This window comes from Molothrus ater, chromosome 3 (assembly GCF_012460135.2).
Source record: "Molothrus ater isolate BHLD 08-10-18 breed brown headed cowbird chromosome 3, BPBGC_Mater_1.1, whole genome shotgun sequence".
NCBI lineage: Eukaryota > Metazoa > Chordata > Aves > Passeriformes > Icteridae > Molothrus > Molothrus ater.
Window position 1 is genome coordinate 3,843,941 of NC_050480.2, and position 27,955 is coordinate 3,871,895.

Consider the following 27,955-nt stretch of genomic DNA (forward strand, 5'->3'; position numbering starts at 1 on the left):
TCAGTCAGAAGCCCTTTGCATTATGCCACCTTAAATTAGTTAAGGGTTTGGCATCTCATCTGTTCCATTTTTATTCTTTTATGTGGTGATTTGGAACCCCCACACAAGCCATTTCCCATCCCCTGTGGCTGCAGGGGGCTGGTTGCATGGAGTCACATTCACAAGGTCCTTCTCGAACAAGAGATATTTCCTTTCCACTTCAAAACTTTGAACAGATTCAGTTTTCCTTGATTTCATCAAGATGCTGCTTAGGCAAGCCGAGGGAGCCCCAGCCCGCCCCTGCAAGGAGGACAGGACTGCTCGATGCCTTGTGAAGGCTGGCCTAGAGTAGAGACTGGATGGAGCTAAAGTGGGGATTTATTAGGAAGCCTCAAATAGATCCTTGGGCAGCACAATCCCAAATGGCCACAAAATGGACGACAGGTCATGGGGTCTCACACTTCTATAAGTTTTGGTCCATTAGCATATTGCAGTTAATTGTCTAATTACAGCTTTGGGTTATGAAGTCCCATCCTTCTTGTTTTCTCTCTTCATTCTGCTGTTGTTTCTGCTCTTGGGCCTGAGATCTTTATCAGCTGTCCTTGGGTCCCCAGCTAGAGAAGGAATTGTTTTGCCTCCCTATTCTGTGGAGAGAGCTCACCATCCCCTAATATGCAGCCTAGACTTACACACTAAAGCAGAATAGAATCTGAAAAATAGAAAAGCAAAAAGCTGAGGCACCTCCTGAGCAGAGCTCTCCTCCCCTGCTCTGACACAGAACCCAGGGTCTGCACACTCAGCACAACCCAAAGCAGCCCTGACAGCAATTCAGGGCTCTGCTGTTCTGCAACCTCTACTTTCCCTTTGAAACAGTTGCTATTTATGTGTCCTATCAGACACAAAACACCCTCAGCACATTCCAGGGCTTCCTGCCTTTCTCCCCTTTTCTTGGCTCTGGTACAACATCTCCAAAACTTGACACCAAACCTGCTTATTGTTTTAACCACTCATGGCATTAAGTGTAAGGAATACTGCCTAGAAACCATCCAGTGCCCTTTTCCCCACCCTCCTGTCCTTCAGAGACTTCTCATTCCTGCTGACACTGCCCACCTGCAAAACCTCAGCTGGGGGAAGGATTTCAGTTTGCTTTCTCTAAGGAAAAGAACATTTTAAAAAAATAAGAAAGAAATCATACCATTAAACAAATTGCCTTGCTCATTAGTCAGGCAAACATTTGGGGGGGTTTGTTTCATTCATGTTCAAGAGTTTCATTTCTGTTCCCTCTGGATTAAAACCAAACCTTCCACCACAGCAGGTACAGAGGGACTACAACTTCACACACTCATGGAGTTGGTTCAGATTTGTTCTGGATTCCCAATATAAGACATTCATTCCTCCTCTACAATTTTTTTTTGCTTTTTTTTTGCCTTTCAACCAGGAAAAGCTAAACTGAAGCATGCAGTGCAAAGTGGGCATCTAATATCAAGTGTAATTTATCCTTAGGGAGGCATCAAATCCAAATTCTGCCCTGGGACATAAGGATAAAGCTTCTGCAAGTGTATCAGAATCAGAGAGAGAACTTTGTCAAGATTTAATCAAGACCACAAAGCTCCAGTCATCAGAATTTCCAGAAGCAGAAGCTGGAATGATGCCTGTGGCTTTAGGAAGTACAGTCAATCTCCTTTCCTTGCTAAACTAGGCTATGAACCCTTCAGTGTTTTCTATCCCAAAGTTTTATCCTGTTTCAAGATCACCTCTCATTCCTTGTTGACAACACTCAGCTTTTTAGGAGTTTTAATTCTATTAATTAATTATATTCCAAAAAGCAGCATTTTTGATGCATATGCTGTTCTTGGCCAAAGGCTGTTTTACCCTTTTTCCTACCTTGAGGAACCATTTTTGTTTGCTAAATATCCAGGGAAGGGACACTACCAGCACTGAACCACACAGCATCTCTCTGATACAAAAATGAAGCCCAGCCTGCCAACTGCTCACATTCCTGAGCAAGAGAAGCTTGATCATCACTCATCAAGATTTTGATAGACATGGGCTCCTGTCTCAAGGACAGGAACAAACTGTGGTGTCTCTTCTGACAGCATCCATAAGGGATTTTAAACTTACAATGAGATTCAGAACTATACTGATTTCCCCCATTATTCATAATAATAATAGAAAGGTTTCTTATTTTTGTTGGAAGGAAAATGAGGAGCACACCACGGAGATAGAAGAGAAACTGAAGCAGCATTTCCAAAAGAAATCTGTAAAATGTGTTTTACCACTGCAAGCAAAGCCAAGGCTGAGAAGTGCTGAAAGTTCATGCCTTGAGCAGCTGGAATAAGGCAGAACACCTCGAGGAGATGTGGGAAACCTCTTGCAGAGGAACAGCAAACGAGGCTCAGTTTGGGCAGGTCTGCTCTGTCCCGCCCAGGGAGGAGCACCCAGCACCAGTCCAGCCACATGAGGATCATTTCAAAGAGCTACAAAGAACACACAGAGGTTTGGCTGCTGAGGGAGACAAAACTATTTTTGACCTCAGATATATTTCTCCAATACAAAAAGATTTTTCCATAGCAGAAGTTTGATGATTCCACGTTCCAGACATCAGTAATTTGAAAGCACTTTTCTATGACTACCTTGAGCATAAAGCTTAGTCCTTGAAAACAAACCCATGTCTCCCACATCTTTCATTTTTCACCATTTTTCCAGCGGTGAAGACTAAGTGCGAACAGCCCTTTAAGGAAACTGTCTCATGGCCACAGTTGTTTGTCAGACAGCCTGGCCAGATTTAGGGATGAAAACCCAAACATGGATCATTCTGATGAATTCAAGGTGACAGATAACAAAACAGAGAGATGTAGAAAGAATATGATGATTGATTTTTACCAAACAGAATATTCCCTGGATTGTTGCACTGCAGGGCTTGGTGTCTGTAATGGAGAGAGGAGCTGTGAGCAGCTCCAAGTATGAGCAGCACAGTCACCTGATACTTATTTACTCAAAGATTAAGGCCAAAAAACTGACTTATAGATCATAAAGTTCTTTAGCATTGAAATTTCTGAAGATGTGTAGGGAAGCATAAGGGAAAGAGAATTTCCAAGAGAGAAAACAGGTAGAGAACAGAGGTTTTTCTCCAGCATGGAATGATTCTTCTTGACATAGTCCTGCACCATGCCCACCCTCAGCAGGCATTGTTGATGATAATAAATCTATTTTATCTACCAAACCACCAGCAGAGTGGCAGGTACAGGGGGCCAAAGAGAAGATGTAAGGAGGTTGTGATAAAGAGAATAAATAGGTGCTGTGATGAGAGAAGAGAACACAAATCAGCTTCAGGACTTGAAGGAGAGGGGAATACAGGGCTGTGTTTGCTTGGAGCACAGGGCAGCACTGCACAGCAGCTCCTGACAAAAAGTGAATGATAATTCCACCACCAATGTTTGCAGAGAGCCTTGGGAAAACTTTCAAGCTCTTGGTATTTCAAAGAGCAAGTAGAAAGAATCTCAGTTTAATATTTCAACCTTTACCCTCTCAGTATTTATGACTGACTCAAAGATAATGGTTTTTCTACCACAAGCTCACCTGTGTGCTTTCCAGAGGTTAAAAATCCAGGTAATGATCCAGACTGACCCTGCTCAGCTTTCAGATGCTGAGAAGAGCCTTGCTAGCAAAACTACAGCTTCTTTCCTTTTAAATAAATAAAGGATTAAATGAAACACAGAGCCTTTGATTTTGTCAGCTAAGACACTGCCAAGCCCTTGTGTCACCCCTAAACCTGCACAGGAGCCTGAGCCTAAAGGAGGATTATGAAACAACTTCTCCCAAAGCAAAGTCATGGGCTCACCTCAGTTCTGCAGGGCAAGGACCAAAACTGCTTAAGGACCCACAAAATTCCACCTGAGTCCAACATTTAGCTGCTGTGGAGCCTGTCAGAGCACATATCCTGTGTTGCCTAAGTCCCTGGATTTGGGAAGCACGGCTGATGGTTGCAGCAGCAGACAGAGCAGCCCTGGAGGCTGACACTGCTGAGCTGAGCTGCTCTCCGCTCCAGCAGGACTCAGCAGAGCTCAGCTTATGGACCCAACATGGCCAAAATGAGACCTCCAGGACAGACCAGAACAGAAATGTCTATTTTTACAGAGTCCTGAGTGTAAGGAACCCACTGGGGGAGCAGCATGGGTTTTTTCAAATCCCCACAGTGCAAGAGGCAGAGCCAAGGCTTGCTTGATGAGTCAGATAGATTTCTCTTTAGAAAGATAAATCAGAAGAAACCCCAAAACTCTGTGTCATGTTGTGCTTGTCACAGGGAGACAACCACAGCACATTTAATCCTTTTCCTTGCCTCTAACACACCTCTCCCCTCTCCATCTCCTGCTGGCCAGATTCTCCTCTCAGTTTTCTGAATCCTCTGCCTGAGCAGGTTTTTCTCCCCAGAAGTTAAAGGGTTAAAGCAGCTGCCAGATTGGGAGCTGAAAATTCCCCTGCTGTGGGCATCTCCCAGTGCCTGGGGCTCCGAACTGAGGGCTGTCAGCTGGGATCAGCCCAGGGATGAAGGACCATGCACAGAGGGATCCTCCATACACTGCAGCTTCACTCAATCCCTTGAGAGCTTTACAGAGGAAAACCTGGAATTTGATAAGGAACCAAATAAAGTGAGCTATAAACATCTTCTGCAGCACAAAACTGGTGCTACATTAGGTTTGTAAAACATCTCAGGGGAAAAGGGGGGTGTTCTGAAATGCACAACCTAAAAATCTCTCATAGTTAATTTTTGAGTTTGTTTTTTTTTTTCTTTTAAATTGTTTATCAATCATACAAGATTCCAAGGGATAAAAACAATGAATAATCCACTCAAAATTAATTCTGCACATTGGTTCAACAGTTTTGAAGGTAATAAATCATTAATCACCAGCACAGGACATCTATTTTGTGCTCAAAGCAGCACTTTATCATGGTAAATTTAGCTGTGTCTCATTAAACTGACTGCAGTCTCTGGCCAGCCAGTAAAACCTGAATAGGCTTTCACATTATATTCCTCAGAGCTCAAAATAAATCACAAAGTTTCAGCCTCATGTATCTACATGATCTTTAGAAAATGAATTAACCATTGCCACTACTGAACAGTGTAGAGTTAGTCCAAGCCGCAAAATTTCAGAATCTTTCCTCAGCCTCCATGGCTCCATAACAATCATATTAGAGATCTAAAAGCTAATTTAGTCTCCATGCAGTGAAGTAGATTTTGTTTATTTGTGGTGGTTTTTGTTTGGGTTGGGGCTTTTTGGAGTGTCAGTGAATTACTCTGTACCAAGAGGAAAGCACAGTCACAGGCAAACAAGGTGGCACATCCCATTCCTCCAGAAATCAATGGCAATATTTCTGCAAGAGGATCCAACTGTGGATGATCAATTTCTCATTCAAATTCATTTCTTCTTCCCACTAAAAATGAAATTAAAGCCAAATCTCTCTGTCCCTTCCCCCTGTGGTTTACTGGCCACACTTTTTCACCCCTGTTAATGCTCTAAAAGATGTTCTACATGTGGCCAACTGTGCCAAGGTTTTATTCCAACCCCACTTGTTTCCTTCACTGCATTCCCACTGATTTTTCATACTTCAGTTATGGTGGGAAGTAGAGACTTCAGGAAGGTGTTGACAATTAAACATGAAACATATGTTCCTGTGAAAATAAAATCAAGATAACCATTGTGTGAATGGTTCTTTGCAGCAAGATAAATGTCCTCTCTCCTTCTGACATCCCATTTTTCATCAAAATGGGGTTGAACAGGCTGGGAACTCTGCTTTGGAACTGCCCCTGTGATCTGCCAACTTCCAGCACCCCAAGTGTTGAAAGGTCAGTTGTTGCTCCTGGCAATCCTAATTCTTATTCCTGCTTCAAGGACTGCACTCCTGGCAGGAGAACAGACTCAACAATCCTAGTTCAGTATTTCCTTGATTCCACTTCAAATCTCTCTCCTGCATGTGTAAGAAATAACCTTGGCTGTAAGTGTACATGGATTTTTCTGTTTTACAACTTTAGTGAAGGGAGTGACTGAAAAAGCAAATGATGCTCTTTTCATTCAAGATATTTAAACACCAGAACATCTCATGTTAGGATCCATTCAATAAATTATTTACCCTCAAGATTCTGGGCTTACCACTGCACCATGTTTGTTCCTGTGATGCCCACAGGAGTAATTGCAACACAACAGAGCTTCATCCAAAGGTTCCACAATCCTGTGCTTCACCCTCACCACAATTTAACCACCACCATGTTTCTCCATCTAGTTCCATTTTCCAGTGAAATGCTTTAAGAAATTCCTTGGCTTAAGAGGAAAAAAGCTCCAAACCACGCCCAAGATCACACAGTAATTGTAATTTTAAATTATCAGTGAGTAAAATCTGCATTTCCTCAAGGAGAAGAGCCATCAGCCTACCATTATCTCTTTAGCAAACACTGCTGGCCCTCAGCTGTCACCAGAGAGATGTCAAAAGGAAGCAGGCAAAACCCAATTCCAATCTCCAGAAATGCAATCTCAGATTGTCACACAGCCTGAGTGCAAGTCACACACAATTCTTTGAAGCACCAGACAGAGCCTGGTGCCCAGCAAGGAAGGCTCCCAGACTTCCATAAAAATCCCTTTGTGGCATAGAGTGTGGCTGATTTCCTGCCCTCAGCACAGTAATGGATTAGCAACACTTGTATTAATTCTATTTTCTCCCTTATTGTGGCATCTCAGAGAGACTGTGCATCTGAATATTGAGCTTATTTGTACAGCTCCAGAACAAGCTCTGTGTCACTCCCACTGCACCTTCCTGCACTGCCTATCCCTTGGGTACAGACTTGGAATTTCCCACCAAGAGCTTCACATCCAAGCTGGAACCTGTCCAGGAGCATGGAGGGAATGGGGTGAGCTGGCTGTGAACAAATGCAGCCCACAGCTCAGGATTTCCCTGAAAAGCACTTATTACCTTACAGTGAAATTGGAAATACAAAACTCCTCCCTGATCAACGTTTTGACTGTTCACAAACACCCCGGCAGAGGGAGGGAGGGATGGATGGATGGATGGATGGATGGATGGATGGATGGATGGATGGATGGATGGATGGATGGATGGATGGATGGATGGGTGTTCCCAGGCAAATGCATGTGATCATTTTCTGTCTGCAAACCAAAAAGGCAGTTTCATATTAACCTGTGCAATTAAAACCTATTTTCTGAGTAACCTTCCAGAAAAGCTTTCCATCCCACAGTACCTTTGATTCATGTTAAATTTATCAGAATTACCATTTAGACAAATGGAAAGATTAAAGGTAGCTCAGCTTATAGTTAGATATAGTCCTAAGGATAAAACTAAGCATTAAAAAATATTAAACAAAGCTTTCAAACTTTCTACCTTTGTAAGGCTATTTAGCTAAGCTCCTTGACAATTCTGAAAACAAAATAAAAAACCCTCAAAACTCATATTGGATCAGAAATTTGTAGTTTAACATATTAGTTATAAGGTGCCTTCTACTTGTGGAAGATAGGATTAAATTATTACTGAGCAATTCATGGCAGCCTTTGTAACTGAAGTTAATTCACTGCTTTTACCTTAATTAATCTGATCCCATAATAGGTGTACAGATGGATAGTCCTATTTGTGCAGCTGAGTGAGCATTTTCTAGTTGAATTAAAATGAGAGAAGTGGTCTCCTAAATGAGCTGCTACCCTGTATGGCCACATATCAAATGAACCATCAGATTCTTACACATTCACTTCACCTGGGATTTTTTTCCAAGCCCCAAAGCACCTATAGGAACTTTTTAGTGCCATAGCTTCAAACAGCTGCTAGGCAGGGATTAACAAGGAAGAATTCCTAGATCCCTCACTCTCAATAATAAATCACCCACTATCAAAAATAAATCAAGGAAAAGATCTAGAACTGTAGGTTTTAATCTCACAATTGACTTTTAGTTGATTTTCCAATATAATTGCTTTTCCACCAGCAATAATAATCAAAGGACTTGTAGTAACGACTTGCACAAATCATTAAGATTCATTTAGCAAAAGTGGATAGAAAAAAAATATTTTGCTTTCTCCTTTTTTAATAGGAAAGCTCAGATTCAGCAGCAGAGTTCAACTAACACAGACTATTGACTGATCCAGTGGCAGCAGTCATTTGAAAAATTAAATACTCCACAATGAGAGATTTCTGCCTTCCAGCACACAGGGGAAGAATCCTGCTTCACAGAGAACTCTGGGAGAGGAGGAGAGGCCAGACAAAAAGAAATTCACTTTTGTAGACTGTCAGCTGCCAGGCTTGCCAAAACCCCATTCACAGTCATGAGGAAAGACTGGCAGGAGCTCCTCCAGGTGCTCAAACACCAAAAGCCAAGGGGGGCTCAGAGGTGCAATGGAGACAGAAACCCTGAGCAGCCCCTGGGAGCTGGTGAGGACCAGCAGCACCACGATGGTCACTGGCCATGGCTGGCACTGTGACAAATGTCCTGGTTTCCACCTGCCAGCAGAATGAGGTGGGCAGGAGACCAAGCTGATACCTGTGACTGACTGAAAAACTACAGCCATTGGCAAAACCCTTCAGTTGTTGCATTCAGCACACACAAACAAGTGACATATAAGTGGTCATTACCTACAGCTTTTCCTACCATTTCAAACTTGGAATTGTTGGAGCTTTGGTTATCCTGTACCCTAATTCTGCTCTCCCACAGCTCCATTTTCAGGAAGCAGGAATACTGTTCAAAAACAGGGCAAATTCAACATAACCCAACTCTAAGTAACTGGATTATGACATTTCCTCTTGCCCAGAGTCCTTCTGACATTTTGGTTTTTTCAGTCCTTCACTTTACAACCTATGCACTCTTAGACATAACTCTGAATCTGTCTGACCTCATCCACTTTCTTCTTCTCAAAAAACTCCTCAGAATCCATTTTCTGAGCAACTCTATTGTCTGCACTCAGCAGGGTGCGACTCCAAACCTCCAGCACCAAACACAGTCTGCTCTCATTGCAGCTCCAAAAGCCACCTCCACATGGGAGTGATGTTTCCCCAGAGATGGCAATCAGCCCTGAGCCCAGCTGCAGGAGAAGGGAGATCCTGTGCAGTCCTTCCTACTCCTGCCTTTCCACTTCCAGCTATTGTGTGTTTGCTGCTCCATCTGGGATCCCGTAGGGGGAGAGAGCTCTGCCCCCCAGGCAAGAGTGGGCCAGCTGCTCCTCTCCTGGAGATGTTTCATCCCTGCAGCTTTCTCGAAGGTGCCTGGTTAGTGAGGAGCTCCAACCGCAGCCTAGCATGTCCAAGGCAGCAGAGGGAGCCTGGCACACTGCCCCTGGAGTGCATTTCCCACTGCTGTGTGAGAAGGGTTGCAGATTTGCATCATTCCTGAGATATGGATCTTTATACATTTCTAAATATGTTTGTTTAACAGGCCAATTAGCCTCTCACTAATCATCTCTCATGCTGGGTAAGTGTCTAGCAATGTAGACAAAAAATATACAGAATATTCCAGTTATTCCACTCCTCTGACTCTCCTGGCTGTGCCACACTCAGGAACATTTCCAGTCTCCCTTCATTGTGTATAGATGAATGTGCTGCTGGTTTACATTTTTTAATACATGCTCCTGACTCAAGCTTCCCATGGTTCAGGCAGAAGGAACACCATGACTTGAGAAGCCTGTTCACCAGACTGAACACAAACAGAGATGTAACTGGTTTCCATGTGGGGATTCTGGACACTGTATCAGAGCATTCCACATCTACTGACTGCCAAGAGCTCAGCTTAAAAATAAAATTACTGCCTTGACCCTTTCAAAGTACCTGGGATGTGTTTTGACAAACTATTTTATTTACTTTATACTATTATCATTATTTCTTACTACTCTCTTTGAATTTCTAACTGCTCATTTGTCTTATTCAGGGTTCAGAGTTTAATTTCTTGACCCACATCCATGAAACGCTTGCAATTATAAAAACATGATAATCCCATTAAGTAGCTATAAAACCAGTTAAACACAGTAGGAATATTTTACAGGAGAAAATTATACGGCTCTGCAGAAAATTTTACAAGGAAAGATATTTAAACAAGTGCTACCTCAGAAGTAGCACCATATGTTCCTGTACTTCAGCATGAAAGACAAAACGCCTGCAAAATGAAAAGCAATGACTTTTTTCCAAAAGTTACTGCCATGAGATTTTAAAAATACACACTTATTTCAAGTACCAAATAATCAGAGCAATTAAAAGACTAACAGGTTGCTAAATCATGCTCAGGACACACAACCTGGTGCTTGCTCTGGTTTCTAATTGAATTGCAATTCAAATTCAATTGCAGATGAGAATAGTAGCAGTATTAATGTCTCTTTAATCTCTGCCCAGGTCTGAAACCTTGGCCTGCACTCAGAGCACATTTTGGCTGAGAGGGGCCATTAAGGAAGGACTGGCTGCCTGCACAGCAGGAGGCTGCTGGAACTGCAGGAGCTTTGTGCTCCCGAGCTGGATCGGTGCTGTGTCCTGTCAGCACATCCCCCTGGCCGGGAAGGTCCGGGCTGTCACCCCGGCATGGCAAACCCCGGCTCCCGGGTCGGGAATGTCCGGGCTGTCACCCCGGCATGGCAAACCCCGGCTCCCGGGTCGGGAATGTCCGGGCTGTCACCCCGGGATGGCACACCCCAGCTCCCCAGCACCGGGAATGTCCGGGCTGTCACCCCGGCATGGCACACCCCGGCTCCCGGGTCGGGAATGTCCGAGCTGTCACCCCGGCATGGCAAACCCCGGCTCCCGGGTCGGGAATGTCCGGGCTGCCACCCCGGGATGGCAAACCCCGGCCCCCAGCACCGGCAATGTCGGGGCTGTCACCCCGGGATGGCAAACCCCGGCTCCCCAGCACCGGGAATGTCCGGGCTGTCACCCCAGGATGGCAAATCCCGGCTCCCAGCACCGGGAATGTCCGGGCTGTCACCCCGGCATGACAAACCCCGGCCCCCAGCACCGGGAATGTCCGGGCTGTCACCCTGGCATGACAAACCCCGGCCCCCAGCACCGGGAATGTCCGGGCTGTCACCCCGGCATGGCACACCCCTACTCCCCAGCACCGGGAATGTCCGGGCTGTCACCCCGGCATGGCACACCCCGGCTCCCCAGCACCGGGGAGCTCCGGAGCCGGCCCCGACCCCTGAGCAGGGCCAAACCCTTCCTGAAGTGCCCCTGCCGCAGTGACCTCGCACAGGAGAGCTCCAGCTTTTGGCAGCAGGGAGAACCTTTCCCCAGCGCTCCCTTGAAGGCAGCCCCGGCTCCGCAGGACTTTAGGCAAACATTTCAGCCCGCAGAGTTTGACAGAGAGCAGCAGCCACCTACCTGCCAGAGCAGAGTCTGCCGGCAGCCAGCCAGAACAGCTCCAAACCCTGAGCTCCTCCCTTCCACATCTGCCAAAGGCACAGATGTTCAGCCTGAGCCTCGCCGTGGAGATTTATTTCTGCTAAGCACCACTTCCCCCTCCCTGGCACACTCACAATATGCCACACTGTGGATGGATGCTGAGGGCCAGATGACCATCTTGCCAAAATACTGTGTTCTCTCCTTTTTTAAGCTCAAGAATATTCATTCTCAAATTTTATTCTGATGGAAGACAAATGCTCCTCTGGATTTTACCAGTTAGCAGCCTGAAATCCACAGCAGAGAGCTGCCCATGCCTTCATTTCCCAAATCAAGACAACTACAGCTACACAACTACTCTGTGCCAGTAAAAACAGGCCATGAGGAACAGGACAGAAAACAGAGCTTCCTCCAGTAAAGCTATCACAGCCCTTCAGGTGGGGATCCATTGTAAATCACTTTGTGTGCCAGGACATCTTTGAGCAGCCCTGTAAATGCAAAAGGTAGATTAATGGCTTCTAACAGGAATGCTGCACACACAAAAGAGAATTAAAAATAGCTTTGCTTCCCACTAGCCCAGTTCAGGAAATTCAGGAAGGAAGCATTGCCTTAAAAGTTGATTTTGAAAGGAAACACATTGAAAATGTTTGTCTCAAGCTGATTGCTCATAAAGGTGTTTTCTAGGCATGTGAGTAACTTCAGCCCCAGTTTTTACACCATGCTGAGAACAGACTAATCTAAGAATAAAGCTGTTAGAAAACTGACATGATGCAATGGCATAATCAGCAGCAAAACCTCAGGAAACCTGCACTAATTGGTGGCTGATTAATCCTGTCTTGTCTTTTGTTTAGCTCATGGTTCTTAACACACAGGTGATGATGACAATATTTCTGTGGTTGGTAAATTGTTTCCAGAAGTATGGAGAAGAGCTGCAAGCAGAACCAGGCCCTACTGACAGGTGTAAGCATTTCCTCAGGGTAACCCACAGCTCTTAATACACATCAAGGTCTCACCTCCATAAAGACATTTTTTCTGACTGGGCTGCCACCAGGGGAGCGTTCTCACAGGTAAATCAATGTTCCACACATCACTGCTGTCCCAGCCCACACACAGGAGCTCTGCAGGGCCACACTCTGTGAGTTCATCCTGCCGAGCTCTCTGGGCAGAGCTGCTGTCTCTCCTCACTCACACAACACTGCTCCCAGACCCTCTGCAGGCTCAAACTCCAGTTTCAAAGTTGGAGCAAGGACAGGACTTGCCACTGGCTTTGCTCAGCAAGCAAGGGAGCAAAGGAAAACAGCAATGTCCTCCTCTGCCCTGGGTACCCCAGCCCACCTCTGGAGCCACAGACTTGCTCTGGACCTTTCAGATGCTCACAGGACTCCATGGAATTCAGAAAGCTTCTGCAGCATGAACCAGAGCAGAATTTTGGGCCTGAAAAGGACAGACATACTGCAAAGGCCATTTCCAGAAGAGGCATCAATGTTGTTAATCTGATGGCCTGTATGTTACTGTGTTATTTTCAGTCTTTCCCTCTGATGGTGAATTCAGCACATAACACCAGGGCTGTGGATCCAATCTCCACACAGGCCATTTGCTAAAGAGTTGGACTCAATGATCTTTGTGGGTCCCTTCCAACTCAGAATAAGCTGTGAATCCATGAAAAGAGATGTCACTGAATATTTCTTTTGCTACCTTTCAGATCTGACATACACTTGGGTTTGGGTTTTTCAGCATTTGGCTTTGTGTTCAGAGGGAGAAGTTTTCTGCACAACACATACATAAAAACACAAGTTCACAAAACCAGAGCAAAAAGGGGTGCAAGGTCTGATTACCCCCATGTCTGATGAGCTCTCCCCAGAATCCCACAACTCCCCACAGTCAGCAAACCAATCAGCTGGGCTAGAGGCTATCAGAGCAATTCAGAGCCATTCTCCAGGCATGGAGAATAAACACAGATGGAGCTGGGCATGGACAGATCCACAGGTGACAAACCAGCACCATGCCAAGCCAAAGTCTACAATCTCATCCACCCCTGGTTCTCCACAGGCCTGAGCTGAGCAGTCAGAAGTTGAATCCTGAAGGGTTGGTGCTCAGAAACAGAACTGTAGCTGCAATCTGCAAGGCAAAGAGCCACTTCTGATTTACACCATTAAACAGAGAAATCTGTGGTTTTTACCTCTATGTTTACAACAGATGTCTCTGGGTGTGGCTGACCTGACACTGTGCTCTGCTGATGGGACTTGTGGAGCAGTGAAGAAACTCTCCTGAAGAACCCTTCCCACTGTGCTTGCACAGACATGGTGGGACACAAATTTGGCACTTGGGCCCCAGATCAGCAGTTCCATGAGCTGAGATGCAAATCAAGCAGCTGGCTCAGGCAGCAGCCAACTCTCCTGACACCTGATGAGCAAAGCCACAGACCAGAGTGCCTCAGTGTCTGGCGTGAAAGTGCTCCTGCTTCCCTGGGGAGCAGCATTTCCTAATAAACAAAATGCAAATTCTATCTGGATTTTTCTCATTCCAGGGAGTAAAAACCTTCTAGTAACTTGTATCTTTCACTACAGATTCTTGCCCAAGATTTTCCAGAGCCTCTTTGCTTCCTGTGCTTCATTATGGGTTTCTGAGCAGCACTGCACAAACAAATAAATCAAAATCTAACAAAACTGGGAAGGTATTAAAAGTACTTAAAGTGTTAAATTGGAGAACAAGCAGCACCTGACTGCATCTTTGCAGTCAAGATCATGTTTCCCCTGCAACAAGGACAAGGAATACTCAAAAATGACATGCAGGATTAATATCTAACATCAACTGACTTAAAAATACATGTGCCAAGTGCAGCTCTACTGAGCACAAAGCAGATACAGCCAAGGTTTGCTACATTCAAACTATAGATCTTTACAGTGATAAATTCAGCAGTATTTTGCTCTCAACACCAATAGAAATTGTTTCACATTCAAACATTCTTCAGCAATCCTTCAAATATCCATTTTCCAAAGTGACACTGGAATCACCTGTCAGGTTTTCTTAGTTAAGAAAAATGAATAAAATAAAAAACACCACGCAACAGGAAAGGTAGCATAGAATATGTTGCTCAGGAAACTGACTCCAGTGCCTGAAGGACACATTTCAGGTGGCAGCTGATAAGTAAATACACTGAAATTTGCATTGCTGTAGAAAGTGGGTCATGCAAGTCCTTTGTGCTACATCTCCTTTTGGAGTTCCCCAGCCACCTTTTCAGGATTCCATGGATACAACTGGCTGTACTTGCAATATTGCAATCAATTCAAGGCATCAACACTGCTCAACTCATTCTTGACAAATCCAGGATGATGGAGTGGCTTGACAGCACAAAACTCTGGGATCTGTGCTTCCAAGACAGTCTGATCAGTCACTTCCATGCTCTTGGCCAATGCAGCAATCCAGGCTGAACAGAACATTCCAGTCCACTCAAAAGTGAAAAAAACTTTAGCATTTGATTATGTTCATGGAGAAACTAAAGCACATAAAATCCCAATGTCTTCACACTGAAAATAGGATTTGTTTTAATAAAAACTCAGGATCTTTTCTCCAAAATCTGTGCACATGCTGTGGCTATAAGTGGTCACAATGTAGCCTTCAGCAGTATGGGCTGGAGGACAGGCCAGGCATCAAGTTCCAACAACAGGAATGAATCAAAGAGTTCTCAGCAGCTGTACCTGGAGGAGACAGATTTGCTATCTACACTGAAGAGCCTTTGGTCTCAGTGGTTGGAGATCTGATTAGGAAAAAATCATTGCTGCAATGATTTCTTTTCATGTTTTCTTTTTGGACTTAGTGACACTGCAAAAACCTAAAATTCAAAATTTAACTTCAGGTTACATAAATTTCTAAAATGGACCCGAACAAACAAGGTGAGTGACAGACAAGTGACTTCATTCAGAGCACTGCATGAGCAGGGATAGTTAAGCAGCATGTCCTGTCTGAGCATCCCATTTCAGTGCAAGGAGTGAAGTGCTCAAATCCTTGGAAGGATCTGAGTCAATTTGCAGGTTCTGCCTCACAGCAGTCATGTGGTTGTGCTTGATATATTCATCTGCCTCCAGTGGAATGTTCTTTTTGTTTCTCATAATCCAACACGATTTTTAGAGGCTCATCTTAATGTCCTCAGCAATGTTTGCTGACCACAAAAGTCATCAGATGGATTTTGAACATCATTAAAGTTTGTTCATTGTAAACCAAAGACAGGCTCAGGAGCCAGGAGGGGATGTGGGCCAGGAATCAATGCTTTTCTCCAGGCTTAGCTGCACTTGCCCGAAATGGGAGCTTATCACAGAGTGATGAATCAGCCTTGCACCCTTGGTAGAAAGCACTGATATTTTCCTTTGAATCCAAGTCACAGGTACAGGCTCCACTGTTGATCAAGGCAAATTTTCACAGCTCACAGGAGCTTAGAGAGATGCACTGAAAGAAATCCAGTGATTTTTGAAGTGACACACTTGAAGGAGCTATCTCACTACTGATCAGATTAGAGGTGTTTAATATTACAGGCATAAAGGCCCTGGAATAATTTATGCAACCTTGAGGAAGTACCAAATTGGAGACCTTTAGGAGACATTCCATATCGTGGCTGCCACATGGCTCACTGTGCTTTTTCAGCTCTGACACATCTTTTACTCTTGACAGTGCTTGAACTGCTGTTTCACTGGTCCAAATACCCACTCCATTTATTATATGGACTTTTACAAACCAGTAAAGTCCACAGAATCATGCAAATAAAAAATAAAGGGTAGAAGAAGCATGTCCTTGCTGAGCTACACAGGTCCAGAGCTGCTGCCTTCTTCACTCCCCATAAATGTTACAGAAACAATGCAAATATGCCCAAAATTTTATAGCAGAAATGAGGAGTAGCACTAAGACTATTTGTTATTCACAGCCTTCACAGAACTGTTCATCTTTTAAGACAGCCTAGCTCAAGATAGCAGCTTTCCCATTCACAATCAATAAATTTGCACACACTTCTATGCTGCATACCAAATGCTCATGGACACAGATTACAATACTGGCCCTCCTCTGTGTGCCTTGCAGAATTAAAAACACTTAAAAAATAAATGTCCAAGTCCACGAAATAAGCACAGAGTAATATCATTACTGCTTGTTTTTCTAAAGGCAATTTTAGTTGATGCCCTTCACCCCCCATGTTACACTTGTATAACTCATTCCCTCTCAAACAATTATTGTACTGCTTTCTGCAATGAGAAAATTCAAAGCTGTGTTTCAGTCCTTGCTGATTCTCCTCACAGAGACCACCCTTGAACCAGTGAAGAAGCCCAGGCAGACAAGATTTACATCAAGATCATGACTTGAAGATAATTCTCAGTGCTCCCTCAGTAACTATATATCTCTGCCCATGACAATATGACCCAAGATAAGCTGTGCTTCAGTTTACTAATTAAGACATAACTTACTAGCTCAGAAGCCAATGAATTTTCATTGCCAGTCATTTTCTTATGTACACAAGGCTTTATTATAGCTCATTAAATACCCTGTAATTTGGAATGCCTTGCTGTCCCTTACTCCTGTCAACATCCCTGCCCTTTGTGCATGTGGCAGTACAAAATGTGAACCCCACACTACCCTGCCTGCCACGCTCTTCCCTAACTCTTAACCCATTCAGCTCCAAGCCCTGCACAACTCTCCACTGTTCACTTCATAAGAAAGCTTAAAAATAAATAAATAAAAAACATTAAACAGGTGAACAGAAGAGACAGGACATTCTGACTGGAAAGCATAATATACACTACAAGGCTGAATGTTTTAAACAAGCAGCACTCACCAAAAATTACTGTAATATACTGACTGTATTTGAAGTGCCATAGTTCAGAGAATTTTACAATTTAATCACTAATATTTCTAAACCCATATTTGACTGTTCTAAACTCACAACACTAACTCCAAAAGCTGTGTGAAGAACTGATACACGAGGTCCTGAGCTCAGGTTAAGGGTACTCTCTCTATGCAAGGACTCAGACAAGGCTTTAATGTGAGGATTTGCCATTCTGGCACTAAAAGAATAGAATAACACACAGATGTGCCCACTTATTTCAGGCAGACAACACCAACAGCCGTGCAAACTCCTGACAAGCTCTCTGAGGTAAAGGCAAGGGGCTCAGACCTTGACCCAATCTCCATGAAAAAGAAATAATCTTCTCTGCTGTTTCCTGTATGCACCAAAACAAACTCCCACTCACCACTCAGAAAGACATTGTTTCTCAGAAATGCCCAGCGAAATAAAGAAAACAGAAGAAAGATTAATTGCCAGCTCCACGCCAGGTGTACCACCACCACGCTCAGGGGGTGGGAGCAGGGCTGGCTCGCAGGGTGTTTGTGGGGACACGCTGGGATGGATCAGCCGCCCTTCCCTCCCGGCGCCCCGGGGCCAGGGACGTGCCAGGGGACACTGCAGACACGAGACATGGCCACACGTCCCGAGTCACGGAGCCAGCGCCGCTCCTCCCCTCCGTCCCGCTCGGGAGAGACGGGCACTGCTCCCGGGGCTGCAGGGAGGCACCGCACGGGGCTCGGCTCCCAAATCCCTGCCAGCACCGACCCCCTCCCACCTCATGGGCTGACGGGGACCCTGCTCCCAGAGAGACCAGGTACACTGGACATGGCTTAAAGGGAATGGCTCTGTTCTGTTCCATCCAAGAACAGCTGAATCAGCATAAAGTCCTCAGTGCAAAACAGAGCCTCCTGGGAGAAAGGAAAAGCCAATAAAACTTGGAAGCAGTGATTTCCCAGAAGGTGCTGCGGTGTTCTCAGTCTCGCTGCTCATCCCACTGCAGCCAGCAGTGCCGCAGCACCCAAGAGCAAGCCCTGCCCCCAGCACCTGGGATCAGCCTCTGAGCTGGGCAGGAATCAGTGCTGAACATCCAGACAACCTGTGGAACCAGGCTGTAGCTATGATATTTTCTGAAAAAGCCTTGCCTTAGGATTTGTCCTCCTGAGAAGCTGAGAGGCCTCAGGAACAAACTGTAACCAATGGTTATCTGCTGCTGTGGAATGCAACAGGTGCATCTGGGATTGGTCTCATGTGGTTGTTTCTAATTAATGGCCAATCACAGTCAGCTGGCTCGGACACTCTGTCCAAGACACAAACCTTTGTTATTCATTCCTTCTTTTTCTGTTCTTAGCCAGCCTTCTGATGAAATCCTTTCTTCTATTCTTTTAGTATAGTTTTAATAGAATATATATCACAAAATAATAAATCAGCCTTCTGAAACATGGAGTCAGCTCCTCATCTCTTCCCTCATCCTTGGACCCCTGTGAACACGGTCACACCAGGCCACTCTCCATAAGGAGAGGCATCACTCTGCCAGTAACACAGCCAAAGTTCTGCTGGAAGGATGATCCACTGCACACTAAAACATTCACATCAAATGCAGTTATGTCAGGGAAGTTAAGGGCATGGAATTGTAAACCTCTCCCAAAAGTCCTACAGCGTGGCTTTCTAGTAGGTTCATTGTTTTGATACTACAAAACACATTTTCAACATGATAAATCACTCCCAAAAAAAGGAGTTGGGTAATAAATGCAGCGTGCTGTAGTCACATCCATATTCACAACTCATGTCCCAGTTCTCTTACAGTGTGTAACAGCCAGAACCAATTTACAAGTTTGACATCAAACCCACAGAGCTCAATTGAAAGACTCTGATTGACAAAGCTTCAGAGCTCTACACTTCTAAATTAAATACCTGAAATAAACATGACATCACAAGGAAAAAAAAATTCTACTGACCCTTGTAGCCTCTGGTTTCACTCTGAAAAGTAAGGAGTGCTGCCCCAGGCTCCCAGCTGTGCAGTGCTGGGTGCCACCAGGACAGGTCAAATCACACACAGAGTGTGTGCAGTGCCATTGATGACAGGCAGATTATTTGCATTTCAACTTAAGAAGCATGAAGTGTAAGAAAACAGTGATGGAAACATGACATCATGCCACTCTTCAGCCAGCAAAGGGGAGCTGTTTGCACAGAGAGGGTATCAGTTAACTCACCAACGTTGTTAGGAGTTTTTTGCCCTCTAGAGTCACACTGCAGTTTACCCTTTTTACTCAGTGCAGTGTTTTCTAATTTAATATTCCTTCTCACAGGTGAATTTATAAGAGAAAGAGTCCAAAATTTATGCTGAGTCTCTGTTTAGCCTCCAAACACCTTTGCTCAAGGAGAGGTGATGCTGCATTTGTTCTGTAAGAGCCCTCACACCTCCAGCAGTACAGGAGGTGTTAGTCAGCACTTTGACTTCTCTTCATTAATAACCTCAGCAGGAAGCAAGAAGCACACATGAAAGCCTTTGGATACCTTCCTTTCACACAAAAGTCAAAGCTCAGAGTAAAACAAAGGACTTCTTAAAATAGAAAGTTGAAAATAAATCACTTAGATTAAAAAACCAACACTCAGACTGCAAATGCTGAAAGCAGATCAATTTATAGAGGCACTTACACCCCAGATATCTGTGTCAGAGCTAAACTGTCAAGTGTTCTTCTAGGGTCTATTAATGCTCTCTTCTCTTCTCAAAATGTTTTTACTGCTGGTATTTTCTCATCTAATTTCAGCAGTCTTTCTATCCCAAATACTTCTGTTCTCATTACCAGAACATTTAGGTGTGATTACAGCAAAAGATTGTTATCATGTTTTATTTGGTTAAAACCTCTAGAATTAAATACATGTGTTTTCAATTAACAGGCACCAGGCCAAATTTAGCTCTCCCATCCCATTTTCTGTCACTCCAAAGTCTAAGGACAACTCATTTCAGAAAATATGTAGGAGAACCATGAAGCAGAGGTTATTTTTAAAGCCTTATAAATCTTATAAATGAAAGCTGACATGTCATACAAGAAAAAATACCGAGATCAAACGTTTGAGCATAGAAGATGAGAAGAATTATGAAAGGAAATGTTATCACCTCATCCTTTATTCCTCCAGCTGTGCCTGTGAGCGAGAGGCTGAGGTAACTTCCCCCATAGCTGAAAACATGCCTGAAGGCCAATGATTAATGCATAACCACATGCTGCAAAGCAGCTCCAGCTGCACACATCACATTTCTGATGGCACTGCCATGTCACACTGCAGCCCCACTCTGTGAGGAACCTGCAAAGCCTCTGATCCACCCCAGCCCTCCTTACCTCCAGCCCCAGCTCTGGGAGAGGTCACAGCCCCTGTGCAATCCACCCCTTCCCTGTGCTCACCAGCTGCTGACAGCACTGCAAATCCACCCAAATGGGAGCTGCTAGAAGCTCCCACTTCTCCAGGAATAGCCAGGCTGCTCCTAAACACGCTTCCAATCAGGAACAGCAGTTCCAGGTAGAGAGTACAGCACTTTTGGAATGAGGTTTGACATGTAAAGGAATAACTTCTCCTCTCAGACATGATTCAGAGCCCAGCTCAGAGCAAGGGAGATGGGACAGGCTTGTACTGACTCTGGTAAATTCTGGCTACGTAGTCAAAATATTTTCTTTTACTCCTTTTAATATCAAAACATGTTTGTCTCTGCTGTTTATCATTTAGGGCAAGCAGCACTTCACTCTTGCTGCTCACATGACAGCCCACAAGAACTACAATAAGTTTAGAACTCATGACCCAGATGTGCAAACATCTGCCAGCTAGAGATATTCCAAATTTGAAAACAAACTGGATTGCACCAATGAGATAAAATACTGTATGTACTGCATGGCTTTGGGATCACAACCCAATATTGTCCTTTTGTATTGCTCAGCAGAATTTAGGGCCAGGTTTCCAGGCCATTTCCTAACTCCCATTGTCACAATTTCAGCCTTCCTTACATGAAGATCAGGATTTTTATTGCCTACACTCAGCTGGCAGGGTCAGGTACACACAGAACAGCCAAATTCAGATTTACACATTATTTTCACAACAATAACAATTTATAATGACCAGCTCTTCTAGCACTTCCTTATTAACTTAAGTTCCCCACAACTTTACAGTAGCTGACAAAATCAGAACACAAAATACCCAAAAGGATCCAGCCTTGCTGTGAAGACCAAGTATTTCCCTGAAGTTTAAAGCCTTTTCTTCACAGCAGAGCTGTCAAGAGTCTTACCAAGTTTGATCAAGGTCAGACAGATGTCAGACTTAAACCTCAAGCTTGCAACAAATTATACAAATATGAAAGAAGAGAGGTTTGACAACTTTCTGGTGAGAGAAGTTGTCAAACCAAAGAGGACTTTTCTGTAGAAGTGCTTCTATAAAGCACAGGGCAGGCAAAGCTCTGATTAAAGTCAATAAAGAGCCTCCCAGAGCACCAGCTGCCCTCTCCAGCACCTTGTGGCCTGAGTCCAATCTTTTGACAGCTGAAATATGCTGCACAATGGATGCCAGTCAACTCAGGAGTAAAGTAACAACTGCTTTCACTGCACTGTTAGGGAAATGGTTCTTAACAAGGCTACTTGGGGGGGAAAAAATCCCCAAAACAAACAGAAAGCCTACAGTGCTGGTAGCAGAAAACCCATATCTTCCTTCCCCTGTAAGTGAATTTTAAAAATAAATACTTAAAACCTTGGATCACCTTCCTGCATAAACTGTGGTGGACTGATGAACATCATGGGTGCAAGAAACAAGTCATTTTTAGGAAGTCTGGTTCCATACTTTGTGCTGCTTACAGAAGGTCAATAGTAAACACAAAAATCTGAATGGAGAAAAATACAGCATTTAATGGGAGTTGTGTAAGACCACCTTGAATAACTTCTGTGCTGCACATCTTCACATATTTGTCACACACTCACCTTTTTAATCATTTCCAAGTCTTTAGAAACAGGAGTCTCTACACTTACCATGTTGGGGCTGGTCAGCCCTGTCAAAAATACACATTTCACTGAAAACAACGTGGATTTGCCCCTGCAGAAAGGGGCTAACTGAAGGCATTGTGCAAGTTAATCCCAACGGGTCACTGGCCCAGTGTGACAAAGGCTGAAGAGACAGCACCCATCTCACAAGCAGATCCAACAAGGGGCCACTTCCACTGATGCCAACACAGCTTCTCACAGCTGCTTGTGACATGGAAACACTGGAGCTCCATCCAAGACAATTTGCTGAGGCAAAATCATCACTTTCTGCAGAGCTGGATTTCAAAGCTAAGTGTAAAGGTCTGAGAAAAGGGTTTTCAACTAGGACACTAATTGCCTTCATGAGAACACCCCAAAGCACATGGAAGAAATAAAAAGTAGCAGGCTATAGGAATTCTGCTAAGTCTAAAAGGAGTGATTTCCACAGCAGTTGAACTTTGTAGCTTTCAAAATAACAAGATACTTACATTGTGACTCTCCTAAGACAAATCATTTATTTCCATCAGGCAGGACACACTGCACTTAAAAACTAGGCATGTTCATTGGAAACCTCTCTAAAAGGCAGCAATAAGAACAGCAAAGAAACCCCTTCTTGATCTTCCTAAATTTTTAATTTGTTATGATTAAAAATATGCAAACTCAAGGCTTTGAACGGAGCTATCAGATTCATTTCTATTGAGCCTACTCTTCATCTGGGGTCTTTTCCAAAGTTTATGGATAAGGATAAAAGAAGCCTTCAATCAATAAACAGGAAATTTTAAAATCTTTAAAGCTACAGACAAAGCAGATTAGGAAGGTGGAAAGAAATTGGAGACACTCACCTCCACTCTGCTGACTCAGATATAAGCAGGACAAGAAACATAATGCAATTCCTCTCTTAGGCAAACACAAATGCACCTAGGGACAAACAGTTCACATCTACCAACCACAGAGCAGGCTCAGGGCTGAGATCTTCTCCTTGATACCCTACACCAACATTCAAAATGCATTTTCCCCCTACTTCTTTAATCCACCCCACACCTGCTGGATGGACAAACATGTACTCCAATGAAATCACCTGCTACAGGAATAATGGTAACACCAGACTCATTGCCTTTCATTTCACACCAAACATCATTCCTGCTGCAGAAATAGCTGGAATAACACCAAAACTACCTTAGCAATTTTCAAAGGGAGCTTTTGCAAGCATTGACCCACCATTCATTCCGTTGTACAAACTCCTGTGGTGAGGGGACAGCTCATCTGTCACTTGTCTCCTGAGGGTCCCTTCTCTGCTGCCTCCGCTGAGGTGTTTGAGGTGCTCTGGGCTCCCTCCAAAGTGTTGTTTGAGATGCTCTGGGCTCGTACCCCTCACCTTGTGCAGGTGCTCTGTACTTCCACTGGGCGTGTGCTTCTGCAGGTGATCTGGGCTGCCACCGCTGTGCTTTTGGTGCTCAGGGCTACCACCAGGCCTCTGCTTTTGAAAGTGTTCAGGACTACTACTCAAAACGTGCTTTGGGATAGTTTCTGGGCTGCTGCTGCTGTGCTTTTGTGGTTCAGGTACTTTGACAATGGTTTTGTGATGCTCAGGGCTCGGCCCTTTCAGGTGGTGATCAGGACTGCCAGAACTCCTGGGCTTCTGCAGGTGCTCCGGGCTGATACTCCTGTGTTTCTGATGCTCAGGGCTCCCTTCCCCCCGAGGTTTCTGCAGGTGCTCTGGACTGGTGCTTGGGTGGTGTTTGTGATGGTCTGGGCTGTCTGTGCTGCCCGTGCTGGAGGTGCTGCTGCCGTCCCCGACATCTCTGATGTAGGCGCTGGTGGCAGTCAGCTGGCACAGGCTGATCTGGCTGTCGATGGAGCTCCGGCTGCCTGCTCCTCCACTCTTCTCCTCATCCAGCAACACACACAACTCCTTCAGCTCCAGGTTCTCCTTAACCACTTCTTCCTGCCTCACTTCCAGCTCTTTCAGCTTCTGCAGGTACAGGGCCACCTCCTTGTGCATGACGCTGGCGCTGTACCTGCCCAGCCGCTGCCACTCGCGGGACACCCTCTTGCCCTTCTGCCGGTCGTCATCCAGGAAGCAGCAGAGGTCCCTCAGCTCCTGGTTATCTTCCTGCAGCTTCTGGTTGATGTCCTTTAAAAGAAAGATCATCATGGCAGAGGGCTGTCTAAAGGAATTGATGTTAAACTGTTACTGCAGACTCGTGTTTAAGCACTCCAGTGAGGCATAAATAATTGCATGTGTAGATCTGGCACGTTGGAACAGCCCCATGCTTTGAGCAAGCAAAGCTGCTGTCCAGCAAAAACTTCCCTTAGCTTGGAGCTAATTTCTAATCCCTGATACAGCAGAGAAGTTTCAGGTGCTTAATTAATTTTCATGCTAAATATCAGAGTAATTTAGCTCCCAAATTGAGCAAAGATTGTAAGTGCTCTCATGATGATCTTGCTCCCCTGAGAAATATTCACCTGCGAGTTATTGCTAAATAAAAGTGCAAGGTACATCACAAATTGTAATCTCTCTTAAATTATTAATTATTAACATTTATACTCCCTAAAGCATAGTCACATATAAAGATATTTTAGAGATTTTTTAAAGAGAGGGGTTTGTTGGATTTTGTTTCTGATTGGCATAAAAAGCCTTGTCGGTTATCACTTAACCAGGACTGCTTCAACCACTCTGAAATGAAATAATCTGCTTAAACAGATTTTTCTTTCACCCTTAACAAAATGAAGTACATGATTCTATGCCCTTCCCTAAGTGAGGAACAGTCTGAAGCAAATGCTCTGAAGTAAAAATCTTCAAGGTATTACTACAGCAGAATAAAAGCATTTTCAGTATTTTATTCTTGTATTTTGGTCTTGTGACCATATTTCTCTTTCTCCCATCATCTACATATCCATTCCTTATGTACAACATCACAGCCAGAGATTAGCCAAAGTTGTTAAAAAGTCAGTCTTATGGAAACACCATTTCAGCACAGTTTCCTAAGGAAGGAAGCTTTTGTAACTTCACTGGATTTAGGTGCATGCATGCACCTGTGTTTGTCTGATTTTTGCCTCAAATAATTTGGAATTTTAACAATTTCAACCTGTACTTGACAATGGAAAAGAATCTCAATGAGGCTTTAAGGCATCCTTAAAAACCTCTGCTAGCAAGAGATGTTTGTAATGATCCCACAGTGGAATAAAAAAAGTTGTGGAAGTGCACAATTCCTCAGTGAGGAAGCAGGAGACACCCATCCAGCTGGGCATTCTTACTCATGGAGCAGAGGAGGGAGATTCCCAGACACCAACACAGGGCTCAAAAAATCTCCTTTTCCCAGATTCTTTCTGAAAGCTCCAGCTGAGGCATCTGAACAAAAGGAGGAAGTCAAACAAGACTTAAGGAGTTTGGAATTGAGAGAGGAATTTGTGACTCTGTCCTACCCACCTGAAGTGTGTTTGGTCAGTTATCTGGAAGCTGCAGAAATACTTTTGCACATAACTGGGAGAAAGTTACTATTGCCGTGACTGAAGTTACACTTAAAATATGAACTTCAGTTTTACTCAGTGCTACCATGGGTGGGTCTTTTTTACCCTCAGACACCACCACAGGGACACACATCCTTTGCAGAACAGAAAAACTTGAGAGGCAGGAACTATCTTCCCCACGAGCTATTTATTTCATGCCATGCTATTATCAAAGACATTTTCTCAATAATTCTGTCATTTCAAGCCATTCTACAAGTGAAGAACTCTCTCCTAATGCACTTCCTGTAATAATTCAAAAGCCCACACTGCATCTCTGTCTCTTCTCTGCTTCCCTCCAACCTCACCTCACTGAAGGAATTTCCTGAAAATTCTCAGAGCTGTAAGCCAGAAAATGCTCTGTAGTCCTGCCTACTCAAAGGCAACTTTCTAGGTCTATAATCCACAAGCCAGGTATTGCTCTGTAAATAGCAACACTTTCTTCCCAGTCCTCAGAAGCAGAAAGGAGGCATTAGGGACTAAGCTTCTCATCCACCAAGAGAGTGAAATTAAGAGTGGATAAGCCACTACAGACTTGGTCTGCCTCTGACTGCAGCCTGCAGGAGCACACGACTAAGAATGGTCTGATCAGAGATGCGTTACCAGATGTCTTTTCAGACATTAGGGATTGGTTCTGACCATCCCAAACCCGAGCCCAAGGGTTTGCCATCACCTGCCACAGGCTGCTCTGCATCCTGGAAACGACCAGCTCTCTCCAGCAGCCTACCAGACAGACTAAGTCTGTCTGAAAATAGTGATAGAAAACAGCGTGAGCTACAGAAACCCTTCTTTCTGTGCACTTCAGGCAGGATCATTTCACCTCACTCACAACGAAGGAACTCTAACACAAAGCTGACAAGACTTCAGCGTTTTTATCTACCCAAAAGAATACCGGGGCAGAGCATAAACCAGCCGTGCCCCACAGCCTGCCGAATGAATAGCTGCCCATCCCTTAGCCGGGCGCTTTGATTATTAAGCGGGATCAAACGCTTTTCAGCCCGATCCTCATCCACTTCTCTCGGGAGCGGCTCCTCCCAGACCATCCAGCTGGCGAGATTGCTCCCGGCGGGAGACACCGCACAAACTTCAGGGCTCCCACCCTGCCCACCCCGCTACCTTCAAGCCGCGGATCTCGCCGAGGTGGAGCTGGAGGCGGCGGTTCACCTCGCGGATGAGGTTGCTGTGGTCCAGCATCGCGCTCATCTTCTCGGCCTCGGCGCGGCGGAGGCTGCGGATCAGCTCCTCCTTGCTCCACTTCAGCAGCTCCTCGTCCGACACCTTGGACAAGTCCTCGGCCGGGGCTGCTCCGCAACTTTCCGCCGCCACTTTGGACATGGTGGCGGCCCGGCAGCCAGGGGCACTCGCGGAGCCTCCCCGCGCTCCCGGGGCCGCCCCGCCGCCGCCGCCGCCGGGGGAAAGGGCGAGCCCGGAGCCCGCGGGGTGCCCCCAGCTCCAGCGCTGGGCCGGGGGGAACGAGGGAGACCTCTTCTGGCCCCAGGCAGCGGATTCTGGAAAAAAGGAGGAAAAGGAGGAGGAAAGGGTGTGGAGGAAGCCGGGCCACAGGCTGGGGAGCAAACTTCCCCCGTCGAGAAGATAAAAAAAAAAAAAGAAAAAAAGACCTAGACAAAAAGATCCCCGAGTCCAGCCCAGCTCTTGCAACAGGTCAGCGCCAGCTGCGTGCGCCCGCTCCTCGCCGCAGCGCCAGGGATGCGCGGTGGCTCTCACGGTACCCGCCGCCCCCGGGCTGCGGGATGCAGGGGAGGATGCGAAGTGCCGATGCCGCGCACCATGGCGGTGGGCAGAGCGGGCCGGGCGGCCGCGGCGGAGCGGGAACGAGCAGCGGGGATGAGCAGCGGGGATGAGCAGCGGGGATGAGCAGCGGGGATGAGCAGCGGGGATGAGCGGGAGGGACGGAGCGGAGCGGGCGCTGCCGGCGCCAGTGGCGGGCGCGGGGCCGCTCGCGGCTTTTCAGCGGGGCGCACGCCACGTGCGGGCGGGGGCGGCGCGGGCCCCGCGCGGCTGGCGGGCGCCCCCTGCCGGCCGATGCCCGCCAGCGCGGCCGGGACCATCCCGGGGCGGCCGCCGGGACGGACGGACACACCCGAGGGACGGACGGACGGACACACCCGAGGGACGGACACACCTGCGGCAGCGTCCCGGCCCTCCCGGCCGGTGACCGCCGCGCGCCGGCGAATGGAGGCACAAACGCAGGCGCCGGTGCCTCCAGCAGCGCGGCTGGCGGGAGGTCACACACATTACATCACCGGCGGGCAGCGCCGCCCCGGCT

General features: G+C 45.6%; 1 protein-coding gene across 3 annotated transcripts in view; it reads right to left on the reverse strand.

Annotated features, from left to right (window-relative positions):
• CCDC85A (coiled-coil domain containing 85A) overlaps positions 1-27,556 on the reverse strand; it is a 72,789-nt gene extending 45,233 nt beyond the window's left edge. For 2 of the 3 annotated variants that reach the window (XM_036380577.1, XM_036380576.1), the window contains exons 1-2: positions 26,785-27,085; positions 23,380-24,295 (exon numbers count right to left, since the gene is read on the reverse strand). In XM_036380577.1, coding sequence (XP_036236470.1) covers positions 23,380-24,295; positions 26,785-27,003 — 1,135 coding nt within the window. In that variant the 5' untranslated portion in view covers positions 27,004-27,085. Of the gene's footprint in view, positions 1-23,379; positions 24,296-26,784 lie in introns of all 3 variants that reach the window. The other variant, XM_036380578.2, reaches the window with a different exon arrangement.
• Positions 27,557-27,955: the final 399 nt, after the last annotated feature.